The following is a 14,576-nucleotide window of genomic DNA, read 5'->3' as shown; positions in this document are numbered from 1 at the left end:
CAAGACTCAGACCCAAGGCCAGTGCCATCCTGAGGACTATGCGAAGTGCCTCATTCTGCCATGTTCTAGACAAAGCTAATAATCCATCACTGTCATGGCACAGAAAGAGGGAGTTTCTGCCCTAGATGAAAGCAAATGTGACATAACTTCCTACCTCCCCAGCACCGTCAAGACTAGCACTTTGGTTTCTTCAGCACAGAACTACTTCTCAAAACTATGAAGAAGGCAGATGTGAGACAGAGAGGCCTGAGCTGGTGGCTCTGACCTGACCATGTGCTTTTGGGACCTGCTCACTAGAGGTGTTTATTTCATGCTGGCAGCTCATCGCTGTACTGGATGGTCTGGTGCTGTTTGCCAAGTGCCTCTGGCACAGGCTAAGACTGTCCTAAGAACATGCTGTGTGCCAGATGCTTCCTGCAGGGTGTCAGAGTTAACAGCTACAGAAAAGGCAAGAGCTTGGAGGAAAGAAAAATGCACCAGGAGGTCAAGGCTGCCACACAGAAATACCAGGATAGTCACTTAGGGAGTATACTCTGGGGGTTGATAAAGCAGCACCTGTTTAACCATGCAGGGCATCAGAGACATGAAGATTAGAGAGTTCATCTATGGGTTCTTCTTTCTTTTTTCTTCTTTTGTTGTTGTTGTGTTTTGGTGTGGGGGGGGGGCAGACGTATAAACACCAAAGTGATTATATTATAAAATCACCTTTAATCTCTCCCTCTCACAACACATTACTGCTTAAATTGGAGTTGGCACTCAGCTCCCTAGGACTGGCTTACTGCAAGGAAGGAAGGGGGAAGACCCCTGGCTTCTGTGCAGCTGGAGCGGTACCAGGCACCAAGCTTAGTACAAATTCAGGAGTCCAAATACCCACGTGTCCTGCACTTTCCTGGCTTTAGAGTTCTGGAGCCAGCAGTGTAGATGCTAAGTACACCAGGCACTTCTGTCTCTATGAATGCTTCCCACCACCTGCTCTGCTGGTCTCAACTTTGTGAAGCACTAAGGGGATACCCTGCCCCATGGGCCTCCAGCTTCTATCACTGCAGGTTTTGAATCCTCTGTTCTGCTTTGCACTCGCTTTAGACTTCGTGGAAGTGTGACCCACACTAACATGACCTCTTCTACCCAGAGGACTCTCAGAAGCCACTTCTTCCATTTTTCTTCTTTTAACATCTACCATAGGAGGGCAGTTCTTGTTCTTGCTATACCTTCCAGTCTTTTGTTTTCTTCACGTTTTCTTTAACATGTGCATGTACACAGCTCTGGAAGGATCCTCTTGTCTCAAGAATATGAAAACACTTCCTACTTCATGGATTCACCTTTCATAAGTGATGTTCAAACTGCAGATTGGTCTCTTCCTTCCCAGATGTCTTCCCGTTGCTTGGCTTCCAACCGTTTTCTTTCTGTAAAAAAAAGTAAATGTTAATCATACAATTGTATATTTCACACAGCCAGTGAGTCTCCTCTGATCAAGTTACAAGTCAAACTTTATTCATGAGACAGGTAGGTTTCCTGATCAGCCCACCTGAGTTCAAAGGTTACTAACTTTTTAACTTTCCAAGTGCTTTACAGAATTGATACTACTCTAAGACATTTTTATTCTTTGTTTTTCCTCTCTCTGCCTCTTGCCCCGTTTTCTTTCTTTTTCTTCTTCTTTTTTTGTCATATTGAAGATAAAGCTCAGGGCTCCATACACGCTAAACATACACTGGACCACTAAGCTCTGGCCCCAGGTCAACTGTGCTGCTTAGTTCTCGTGACTCTGACACAAGCTTAGGTCATCTGGGAAGAGGGGCCCTTAACTGAGAGACTGCCTCATCACACTGCCCTGCAGCCAAGTCTGTGGAGCATTTTCTTGATCAGGGATTAATAAAGGAGGGCTCAGACCACTGTGAGTGATGTCACTCCTGAGCAAACCAGGAGGAGCAAGTCAGTTTAGCAGCATTCTTCCATGGCTTCTGCTTTAGTTCCTGCCCCGGTGTCTTGCCCTGAGTTCTTGCCCAGACTTCCCTCAGTGATAAATTATGACCTGGAAGTTACAGGATGAAATAAACCCTTCCTTCCCCAAGTTGGTTTTGGTCTGTCTGTATCACAGCAACAGGAAGCCAAACTAGGATGTCCACTGTAAACTGCGCCCCCCAAGCATTTTATAGCATGTGTGTTCATTTGTGTGCACGCCACAATGACATGTGGAGGTAAGAGGACAACTTGTAGGAGTCAGCTCTCTCCTACAAGGTGGGCTCTGAAGACTGAACTCGGGTCATCAGGCTTAGTGACAAGTGTCTTAACACAGTGAGCCAATAAGCACCTTTACACAATGGGCCATTTCCCCAGACCCCCACTGGATGGTTTCTGAATAATAAGTAAAGATTTGGAAAAATAAATAAATTAAGCTATACTGATAAGTCAAAACCTAGTAGGACTCAGCTGCCAGTCTTACTAGTAGGTGCTTAAGTCTACTTTTCAGGTGAGTTTGAACTTTCAAACAACTGCCCCTAATTCCTTATGTACTGAACTTTTTTAACATTTCAATAGGGATTAAGAATGTTTTATTTATTGTTGTGTACATAGCGTTTTGTCTGCTTCTGTGTCTATGTACCACCTGCATGCCTAGTGACTTTGGAGGCCAGAAGAGAATGTTAGGTTCCCTGAAACTAGCGTTATAAATAGTTCTGAGCCATGATATGGTGCTAGGAATCAAACCCATGTCCTCTGGAAGAGCTGGGTACTAGGAATCAGAGCCAGGTCCTTGGAAGAGTAGCCAGTGCTCTTAATCATTGAGCCACCAATATGTTTTAATCTTTCAAACTGCTCAAATGGCAGCAGCATCCTGTGGGTTTCACTACTTCCCTACTATAAGTTTAATGAGAGACAATTCAGAGGCAAACAAAATTGTGCCAGTATTTTGCAGAGCACTTCAGGAATGAGAAATGTTCTAGAGCAGTGGTTCTCAACCTTCCTAATGCTGTGACCCTTTAATACAGTTTCTCATGCTGTGGTGATCCCCAATCACAAAATTATTTTCACTACCTCTTCATAACTGTAATTTTGCTACTGTTTTGAATCATAATGTAAAAATAGTTTCTTATGTACATGATACTGGTTCTAAATTCATGGCTGACAGCCATTCACCTTAATACTAGAAAATGCATACCATAAGTCTTAACTGCTTCTTTTTAGGAGTTCTTGTTCCAGACTGACATCTATAAAAGATCCCTCAAGTCATAAACCAGGTGGATTACAGAAATCAAAGTGAGTTTAGAATTAACACCTGCTATTTCAACCTATCTTCCAAATCAGCAAAATCACTTACAAAATCTCTGAATTATACTTGACTGTACTTTAAGGGAAAGAAGTTGGTTGGGAAATTGACTGACACATGGGAATGTGAGGTAGAGAAATTCCTTGCTATTTGGGCACCATCTTGTGGCATCAACTGAATATAGCAGCAAAGTTGCATGAGGCAAACAATGAGGATCAACAAATGGTGAGCTGAAGGCTGATTGATTTTAGGACCCAGCTGCAAAGCAGGCAGGCTTGAGTTGGCTGAGGTTCTTCATGAGCACTGCCAAAGATAATGGACTTATCCAAAGGATGCCAGGATTTCTTAGGAAAGCAGTATAGTTTTGAGTCTTAAAAAAAGACAGGTTAGGTAAGATTTAAGTGCAAAGCAGTCTTGGATGAAATTAGTCAAAAACTTGTAGTGAATTCCAAAGAAAAACAAAGAAACCACGAAAATGAGTTACTAGAACTCACAAATTTCATTAAGATAGGAAACAAATCAGAAGTATTATCCATAAACAATAGAAAAATATGACCAAGCTATATAATTCATGAGTCTAAAATCAAAACAGCTCTGAAAACAAAGTTTTTGTTTTTATCTTAAAGTTTGGGTCAAAATTCATGGCTGGTGGCAAATCTAACCAGATATGAGGCTATTTGGCTTACTAAATGTGACTCGTCACACACTTTGCTTAAGACACATCAGTGTGAATGTGTTTGCTTTCAGTATTACAAAACATATTATAGATACCCTGTCATCTTTGTAAAGTCTGCAAAATTCACAGTTTTGAAGTATGTCTAGTGTTAAATGCTTGCTAATAAAAAACTCCGCTGGGCGGTGGTGGCGCACGCCTTTAATCTCAGCACTCGGGAGGCAGAGGCAGAGGCAGGCGGATCTGTGAGTTCGAGGCCAGCCTGGTCTACACAGAGAAACCCTGTCTCGAAAAACCAAAAACCAAAAACCAAACAAACAAACAAAACCCCCTAACTCTTGGTGTGTGTGTGTGTGTGTGTGTGTGTGTGTGTGTGTGTGTGTGTGCGTGTGTGTGTTTGTAAATTCTTGTGGTAAAGCATGAAACACAGTAAGAGCAGGAAAACAAATTGCGAAGCACAAAGGAATAGTGAGAACATGAAGCATATGGAACACAGAGGGATATGGTCAAATACGACTTGTAAGTCATTCCCTGCTCTGATAGGGAACAGAATCAGAGCGCGTGAGTAACTTGGCTAATGCTAAATAACCTGGGAAAACTGAGGCTGGAACCTAGATCCTTTTTAAGCAGCATACTTTTTACTATCCTGACATCGGAAAACACCAAAAGGAAAAAGCATGTGAAAAAATAAAATGAAAGAAACATGTTCCTTTATCAAAACAAGATATAAATTAGATGATTGACTGCATGGAAAAAAAAAGCCATCATTAACATTTGCCTATATAAAAATTAAAAAAAAAAAACAACCTGACTAAACAGCCCACAGCAGCCATGAGAGCAAGGAGCTGAGAGAGACTAGAACATTAGAAGTGAATGATTAACCTGAAACATTTACATAAGCTGGCCCTGAAGACTTCTATGCCCACTATGGAAAGTAAATGGACAGAAATGCCTATTGAGCGAGCTAATTTTCATCAGGGAAGATTCTGCTTCTCACTGAGGGAAGAGAAGTGTTGAAGACCGAAAAGGGAACACTCTAAGGTCATGCTTTATTTGACAAGAAAAGGGAAGGAAAGAGAAGGGCTGCAAATTAAAGACTTTCAAAATTTCCTTGGACACTTTAAAAATGATCACAAAATCCACTTGTAGCCACCTACAGAGTAATAATCAGCAAGCTTTGTGAAGAACAAGCCTGGGCAAATTTAATTGCCTTCCTTTATTCCCTGACAGACTTGGTAGATCAAGGAGAAGTAAGCAGTCTATGTAACCTCTTAATTTTAGCAAGGCTTCAGATAAAGTTTATCAAGTATTTATAAACGCATCAGTACACTAGGAAAATATAACTGAGACCTCATCAGGACCCATTTCACTGGAGAAATTATTTGCAGTGTATTAAACACAAGGAACGACATGCTACTTATTTTAGCAAGGCTTGACGTGGTCAGTTAGTCCTACTGTTGACATTTTTGTCTTTGACTCAGAAGCAACCAAAAAAAAAAAAAAAAAAAGGTAAATATTACACAACTGCAAAAAATTTCACATATTTATAATATGGTTAAAAATGAAGTAAACTTCAGATAACAGGGCAGAAAATAAAACATGAAAATACCCTAAAAGTCTTATTATGGTCAGTAATGCAGCACTGTACAATAACGGCATGCATAAGAAGGTTTTCCAGAGTTAGTCACCATGGGTAAATCTTTTACTACAAAAGAGCAAGTACTGTCTAGATGAGTCCACGTTCGCAGTGATTTAACTACTCAAACTACATGATCAAATGGTTTACTTCCTCTGCTTTAGCCTATGAACCAAATGCTGGCCTTTTAGAACCAGTCAATTGATCACCTACTCCTAAGAATAAAATGAAATGAAATTACGAAATACAATTATAGCAGACTTTGAAGATGAGAGAGCAGCTTATTTTGAGAAGCAATGCTATACAATTCTAATTTTAGTCAGCAATCAAATATCTGGAATAGTGAACATGGAAAAATTATACAGATATTCCTGTGCTCAGTCTTTTACTCATGTGGTTTCATCATTCAGCATGAATCACTGGTTGAAAACCCCTGATTAAGTCAAGTCCTGAGCACTCAAGGATGATCTACACTTCCATTTCCCACTCTGAGTACAGCTCTGATCTGTTGTGTACTCTGCTGGACCGAAAGAGACTTTACTCATATTCAAGAACAATGTACTAAAGGTTTTCTCCTCTTGGTACAGTGTGATTTGATCTGGCATTTCCTTCTCAACTCTTTCAGAACTAGCTTTGGTCTGTGAATCTCCCTTAAAGGACTGAGGTATAAGCTGTCCCACTAAAAGGTTAGTAGAGTCTGAGTAGGACAGAAAAATGCTATCAGAAAAACCCAAAAGATTAGGTGTGTTCAACTCTTTTAGGGGTGGTGGTAGAGAAAGCTCAGTGTAAAATACCATAACATTTCTGAAGAAAACCTAAAGTAAGCAACATCATTCATACAGAGAGACAATGAGCACACGTTATGTACCCTTTTTGTCCTTAACTACATGGCAGTCAACAGAATTCTTCATGCACCACAAAGAAGGGTCAGATTATTATACAATACCAATAAAAGGATCTATGACAAAATAGTGTATAGATTCCAGTACATGCGAATTCTCATCAACTGACAATGGGAATGTCAGTATTTGCCAAAGGAGAATGCCATGACTGATCAGTAACATCTGTTATGTGTGATGAGAGAGTGGCAATACATCACACACACACACACACACACACACACACACACACACACACACACACACACTACTGACTCATGTCATATTATAACAGAAAACAGAATAGTATCTTGAATTTGCAAAGCGCTCTCTCAACATTTTTACACAAAAACTTCTCCATGTTAGGCAGGGCAAGAATCACTTCCACTTAGCTGGAAAGCAGACAAAGAGTGGTAACTGACCTGCCCAAAGCCACACAGCTAGTTAAATGGCAACAGCTCATTACAGTCCAGATTTCTTTATTTCCTTAGTGACCTGCCCTTGTCTTTATAGTAAAGGGCTGCTAATATAGAACAACATCTAGATGTTCCGGATTTCTACTAAGAAAAAAGGAAGGAGAAACCATACAGATTTAAGTCATACTGAAGAAAATTTTTCTGTCAAAGCTGCTAGTTAACCTTTGGTATCTATAACTAAAAAGAAGCCAGCTGTAGTATATTCTCTGGGGACTTAAAACATTTATTTACAAAGGTAGTATTTTTTTCTCGAGAAAGAAAATAGCAGTTGTCTCCAAAACTCTTCAAAGGAGGAGAAAAAAAGTCTGAGTTTTAATTAGATAAGCCCACATTCAAATCCCTCCTCTCATTTCCTAGCTGGGTAACTTAGGACTGACTTAACCTCTTGGGGCCAGTTCTAAACTGGAGACAGTATCTTGCACCAGAGGTGTCAAGACAATACCATCAAAATAACTACTATGAATCTCCTCCTTCCAGTCTCTTTCATCAACAAAACCTTCTTATCCATTTCTTATACTAAAATTTTCAGAAACAAAATGAGGAGAAGCTGGGATAGAGCTCAGTGACAGTGTTTGGTATGCACTGGCCCTGCAGCCAACCCCAACACCACATGGAGAGAAGAGAGGGAGAGAGAGCCATGGGAGAGCGGAAATATGGAAAGGAAAAACAACTGCTTAGAATATCTAAAAGTAATCCCTGTTTTGACTTTTGCTGAATGCAGATAGGCCTCACCGAACTCTAAGTCTTAGGGAGGAACAAAACACACGGAAGTGAGATGCCTGGACTCCATACAACTCCTTGAGACTGCTCAATACAAAAGATGCCAGAAAGAGAAGTTTCCCATCTTCATTTTCTCAGACACAAAGAATAAAAGAGCCCGGATACAGAATAAGGAAAGGATCTTCTGTAATCCACACATTGATAGAACCTATCCTTGGTCTCTAATTACAGCCAAAAGCTTTCTTGAGTTCCAGTTACCAGGGAAGCTGAAACGCTGAGGCAGGATGATTACAAGTTTAAATTCAGCAACAGTGAGAATATCATTTCAGATGATTAAATAAATAGTAATGAAATGTTCTTCATTTAAAAAAAGCAACAGAGAAGCTGGCATGGCAGCTAGCATCTATAATTCCATCACCCCAGAATCGGAGGCAAGACTGACCTAAGTTCAAAAGCAGCCTAGGCTACGTAGTAAGTTCCAGGCCAGCCAGGACTACAGAGTGAAACTCTGTTTCAAAAACAAATAAAAGCAATAGGGTGCTCACTCGGCCAACAGTCTCATTTGTAAACTGCATCACGGAAATGTCCTCTGGATAGCAAAGCATTTAAAACAAACACTTCAAGAGCAACTGCATGCTGATGTGCCTGCTGAGAACTAGAGCACACTCAGATACTACCCAAGCAAAGCAGTAGCCGCATATTCATAGAGACACAGGTGATATCACATTTATAGGGAGGGCATGGCATATGCAAAAGGAGTCCTAGCTTCACTAGATACCACTGTCATTACCTTCCACTCATCATTTTTTGCTTGCTTTTGTTCAGTGCTGGGACTGAACCCAGGGCCTTGGGGCATGTTAAGCAAATGCTTTACAAGTGGGCTATATCCCCAAGCCCCTTTATTCATTCACCCTCTGAGATAACTGTAGCTACCACCCAAGAGTCATTTTCACCAGAGATAACCAATTAACAAAGGATCAAGGATACCGCTCATTCTACTTTAATCCAGTTCTATTATTTACCATCTATAAAAAAGCAATCCTTTCCTTTTTCTAAGAAACCTTTTAATGAACAATGTATTAGAAAAAAAACCCCACAAAATTGCCTCATTATAATCATTAAGGAAAATGAGTTGGGTTCAATTCTAAAACTCTAACACCTGCCGTGATGCTCTCACTCATGAGTTATCTGGCCAGTGCAGCTGAGAGTCCAAGAACTGCCTGCTATCACCAAAGCAGCGTGGACAGGAAGTATTAATGGCCTTGTTAGACTGGCAATAAACAAGGAGTTTGAAACTTCAATTGGTTTAAGGAAAAAATAAAGTCACTTTTTGGTAAGTGAAATTTTCAGAATTGTCTTCACTGATCTATAGATATTGAGTAAAAGCAAAGAGCCTGTCTAAAGCTTGAAGGCTAATTAAAAAAATATTTCTGTGTCAAGCCCGAGTTCAAGTCTTCACAAAGAACTCAACAGTCTACAAAGAGAAGATATATTTTAAACTTGACTCCAAACTCTAAGAAAGAAAAACTCTGCTTGTTCATTGTGGAAATATTTTCTGAGAACTCTTAGGTGTTAGAAAGAAATCAGAAGACAGGTGGATCTACTCCAGACTGTCTTAAGAAGACAAAAATCCCTCTTACAGTCATTCTCACCAATATCAGTTGCTGGCTCTTCCTTAATTTGCCTTCTACCAAAGACCTAAGCCATCTGATTACACCATGGCACGGTCATGGCCAAGGAAAAGCACAGCAAGGTAGCAAAGTCTTCAGAGGAAAATGTTCTCTCCATTTGGAGCAAGCTGTAGAAAAGCCAGGAATGAGCTGAGACGGTGGAACCTATCTCTCAGTAACAGGAAATTAATTAGATGATGCCTTTTTGTGTGTACAGGAGACAAATCCTGACTGTTTCTCTTGACTCTAAGGCTGGAGAACAACGACACTTGAGAGGCTTCTGAAAAGGGAAGTGACAAGCTGAAGTGGACTCCATTCTTTCCCGTTCTCTTTTTCAGCATGTGCCTCCTAGTGAATCCCCTGTGGACCAGACAATACAACATCAACTCACCTCGGGCTTCTTGCAGTTTCTTGAGCTCTGCCTCCCGTTCCATTTTGCTCTGTTTGCTTCGAACCCCAAGGGCACTGATGACTAACCTTCTGGCTAAGGCTGCTGAAGTCTCAGGTCGATCCTTGGCTGGCTGGAGAAACTCTGAGAAAAAAAGGAGTAAGAGGCAGTAAGGAAGAGAAACCACTACGGCTCCAAGTGATTTAACACAGTAATTAACATACAAAACAGACTAACAAGGGCGGTATCAGCAGTAATTAATACAACCCTGATAGATGATGATCCGAGGAAATTAGTATGGCAGAGCACAAACAACCCTGGCTACATTATCTGCATTAGCACAACATCTCACAGCAACTCTATCACACAACTGAAATGTCATCAGAATCTGGTCACTGGACTGCTTGCCCATAAGCTCGCCCACACTTCAAGAAGCTGCTCATTCAAAGGGCATTCTTTCCAACATGGTTTTTTCCTTTTGTCCTTAAAAACATATCAGTAGAAGTAGTAACATAAAAAAGACAGTGTCTATTGAGCTCTGGGTGGTGTGAAACTGCTGGAATGAACAGTTATTTCTCTATGAATAAATAAAGGCAGAGGTTGTGGGCTCACCAGCACAAGCTCTAGCTTTGGCCTTGGCTGCTCTTGTGGCCTGTGACAAGGGCCGAATCTTCACCATGGTGTGTTTAATACCCAGAGCATCACGAGCTGCAAGGAAGAACAGACATAGGAAGTAAAGTGATGCAGAAGAAAATTTAGGGTTATTTCTTATAAAGCATTTATTCTTAGAAGCTATGTTTGTTGGTTTTCATGGCAAGGAAAAATATCATACAATACAGAACATCTGTAAACAGTAAGTTGTGTGATGATAACTTTAGAACAGAGATAAGACCAAACCTAGCCAATGGACTTTCTGTTTTTGTAAATAAAACGTTATGAAACAGAGCCATGCTCATTTGCACACTGTAGCTGCTCTCTTGCTATTGCTACAACAACCAGGTTAGGTTAGGTAAGGACAGAAGCTTTTTTGTCTTTCTTGCTACAATGCTGGGTTAGGTAACGACAGAAGATTTTTGCTCCACAAAGCCAAAAATATTTTATCTGGCCCACGAAAATCCATGCTCTAGAGATGGTTCAGACAGGAACTAGCAAGCTAGCACCTCTGATTACTGTGGATTCCTCTGCATAAGTTCCATCATGAGCCCAGGATATGTATGTGTGCAAAAGAGTAACCAAATATTCAGAGAGTAGCTACTACAGCAATCTCACTAGATACACTACTTCAAATTCATCTGTCTGAAGGAAAAAAATACTGCAAAATTTAGTCTCATTGTGGTTTTTACCACGCCTGACATTTATGTGTGCAAACAGCCTAGAAGGGAGTGTGTACCTTTCCAAATACCAAATGCTGGATTAAAGAGAAGAAGGAGAGAACATGTGGGTACCAAGCCACATGTCTCAAAAAACAGTATTTATTCTATCACAGATACTGGTTGAGCAAAGTTCCAATTGGCTGGAATAGAAGGGAAATAAGGACAAGAAGAAGGAGGAAATAAACAGCAAGGGGACCTGGAATTCCTGACAGTCACTGGACAGGTACCTGTGATTGGACTGGAGAATACTCCCAGGGCATGTGTGTCATCTACCCATTTAATATCAAATCCTTTCTTTCTGTAACAAAAGAAAACAATCTTTACATTTCTTATAACTTGTTTTATGAAATGTCTTAAACAGTCTTAGGAAGCATTTCCTAAGATAGAGGAACAGGAAAGGTGACATAAAAACAGCGTGGTACATAGAAGCCACTAAAATTTAAGAGCAGTAATACCATCGGAAAGAATTACCTGGGAGCATTTTATAGATGCCAACCTATTAATCTTCACAAATCTGCTGGAGATGTAAAGTATTTAATGCACTATTTTCAAGAGATGTCCTTATGAGGAGAAATAGGAAGGGAGGAAAAAGGAAGTACAGGAAGTCAAGAAGGGTCACCTGGATGTGATGCAAATATAAACTGTGTGTTGGGGGTGGGTACTACATTGCTAGAGATGTGATTCAAATTGTAAAAACAAATACATACATACATACATACATAAATAAGCCAAATAATAAAAAATACAACTGTACTAACAAATGCTTACTGTGGTGGTATTGTGTTCCCCAAAATATTGTGCACCCTAATAAACTTATCTGGGATCAGAGAATACAGCCACAGTATTAACACATAGATGTTAGGCAGTGATAGCACACGCCTTTAATCCTAGCATTCCAGAGGCAGAGATCCACCTGGATCTCTGTGAGTTTAAAGCCACACTGGAAATAGCCAGGCACGGTGACTCACGCCTTTAATCCCAGGAAGTGATGGCAGAAAGCAGAAAGGTATATAAGGCATGAGGACCAGGAGCTAGAGACTGGTTAAGCTTTCAGGCTTTTGTTCAGCTGAGATTCATTCTGAATGAGGACTGAGAGGATTCCAGTCTGAGGAAACAGGATCAGCTGAGGAATTGGCGAGGTGAGGTGGCTGTGGCTGGTTCTGCTTCTCTGATCTTCTGGCATTCACCCCAATATCTGGCTCCAGGTTGATTTTATTAATAAGACCTAGCAATTCTGCTACAGCTTACTACTCTTTCTTGTTGTAGAAGGAAAATAAGGTGCCAATGCGTTCAAGAGCACTTCCGACTTTCTCTTCTATTAAGTTTAGTGTAACGGGATTTATGTTGAGGTCTTTGATCTACTTTGACTTGAGTTTTGTGCATGGAGACAGATATGGATCTGTTTGTAATCGTTTACATATTGACATCCAGTTATGCCAGCACCATTTGTTGAAGATACTTTCTTTTTTCCATTGTATAGTTTTGGCTTCTTTGTCAAAAATCAGGTGTTCATATGTGCGTGGATTAATGTCAGGGTCTTCAATTCAGGCATCAACCTAGATGCCCGTCAACTGAAGAATGGATTAAGAAAATGTGGTACATATACACAATGGAGTACTACTCGGCAGAGAAAAACAATGACAGCATGAAATTTGCAGGCAAATGGATGGAACTAGAAAATATCATCCTGAGTGAGGTAACCCAAACCCAGAAGGACAAACATGGTATGTACTCACTCATAAGTGGATTCTAGATATAAAGCAAAGAACAATCAGACTGCAACCCACAGAACCAGGGAGGCTACCTAGCAGGGGGGACCCTAGGATGACTGTGGCTTATAATAAGTTTTGGTTTTACTCAATTACTGGGCAAGCCTCAATCAAACATTTCACTATTAGGATAAGAATCTATACTATATCGAGCTGATAACAGAAAAATAAATAAATAAATTTTTTAAAAAAGGAAAATAAGGTATGTGTGCGGGGAGTGGGAGGTTAGGAATAAACATAGCTGGCCAGAAAAATTCAAGAAAAAAAAAAAGAATCAAATAATGAACATTTATACTTGAAAAAAAAATACCTTTTAGTTTAGAACAGAGCTACACAGTGAGCACAAAGAATATCAGAATTGCAATACACACACACATTAAAAATTCCCTTAATACATGAATACATTTTATTTTGATTAAATTCACTCCTCAACCCCCCCCCCAACTCATAAGTATTTAGGTGTTGGATACCATGTCAATTTAGCAAAATGACAGTAATAGATTCTCCCCTAGGGCCTAGGACCCCTCCAGCCATGGCTTCTTAGTCATTTATAGTATGAGGCATGAATTCCTCCTGTTGGGCAGGCCTTAAATCTAGCCAGACACCACTCCCCCAATACATGTGCACTACTATTGCACCAATGGGCGTATCTGGCTGCAGGAATCATTGCTGTAGTTCACAGGGTTCACAACTGGGTAAGACCGTTGGTATTTTTTCTCTCCTGGCAGCTTGCCTAGCACCTTGAGGCACTATAAAAGCTAGCCATTGGAGAGGAAAATAGAAATGAGATTGTCCGCAATAGGCCAAAAAGATGATACTCAGCACTAAGAAGGCAACTTGTAAACCCAACAGTGCTCATTAGTTTTATTATTAATAGCAATAATCACTAGGGAGATTAATACTGATGAAGTTGTTGATGAAGCAAAGTTGACCCTGGTATTTGACTCAAGTATTACTATAGACTTCTGCATCATGACCTTTAAAAAATTATAAATCACTATAAAAGAAAAATGCTAAAATAGCTTTCCTTTCTTAATTTCCTTGACAGAAAAAGTAATAAAGGAAACTTGAAAGATTAGCTAGAGAGCTTCTAAAGCTGGACCATGCTATAAAATGACCACAGTAAGAGTCTCTGCTGCAGAGTTTAAAAAAGATGGGAAAGACCTTGACAGCTAAAAGCCTCGTCTTGGCCCTGGAGACTTCACAGTCCTTTCAAATCCTTTTGAGAACAGCTTTAGATTTTATAGAAAAATGCTCTAATATGGTTAAGAAGAGACAAAGCAAAGGGAAGCAAATGACTCAAAAGAATTAACTATCCTAAAACTCAGTACTGGGGAGGTGAAGATGGGAAGATTTTGAGTTCAAGGCTAGCCTAGGCTGCATAGTAAGAAACTGTCTCAAAAACAAAAATAGCAGCAAAGCCCAATAATCCTGAGGAAATTTTGGACATGGACAAAATGATCCTTATTTTATTAATGACAGTCTAACTTTATCAATGATAATCTAAGATGGCTCAAATTTGAGATTTAAGTCCTATTGACTGCTCTTAAGGATCTATTAGGAATTGAACAGCACTTGACACTGGTCTTAACAAAACTGAATTAACAACTTACCTACACTACACATTTACAGTAAGGTTATGGTATAGATCAAATGTCTTCCAGAACCCATTCACTCCTCTCTCTTTCAATTGTCTTCCCCAATGGAGTTTAACTGATAAAACAAGTATAT

At 40.0% G+C, this 14,576-nt stretch overlaps 1 protein-coding gene across 1 annotated transcript in view; it reads right to left on the bottom strand.

The window, feature by feature from the left end:
• Positions 1-688: 688 nt before the first annotated feature.
• The window catches only part of R3hcc1l (R3H domain and coiled-coil containing 1 like), an 87,223-nt gene continuing 73,335 nt past the window's right edge, over positions 689-14,576 (bottom strand). Inside the window, exons 4-7 of the mRNA XM_036175990.1 lie at positions 11,304-11,374; positions 10,316-10,411; positions 9,707-9,847; positions 689-1,403 (exon numbers count right to left, since the gene is read on the bottom strand). Of these exons, the coding sequence (XP_036031883.1) occupies positions 1,336-1,403; positions 9,707-9,847; positions 10,316-10,411; positions 11,304-11,374 (376 nt within the window). The 3' untranslated portion in view covers positions 689-1,335. The remainder of the gene's footprint in view (positions 1,404-9,706; positions 9,848-10,315; positions 10,412-11,303; positions 11,375-14,576) is intronic.

This window comes from Onychomys torridus, chromosome 1 (assembly GCF_903995425.1).
Source record: "Onychomys torridus chromosome 1, mOncTor1.1, whole genome shotgun sequence".
Classification (NCBI taxonomy): domain Eukaryota; kingdom Metazoa; phylum Chordata; class Mammalia; order Rodentia; family Cricetidae; genus Onychomys; species Onychomys torridus.
This window is presented reverse-complemented; position numbering and strand designations above follow the sequence as displayed.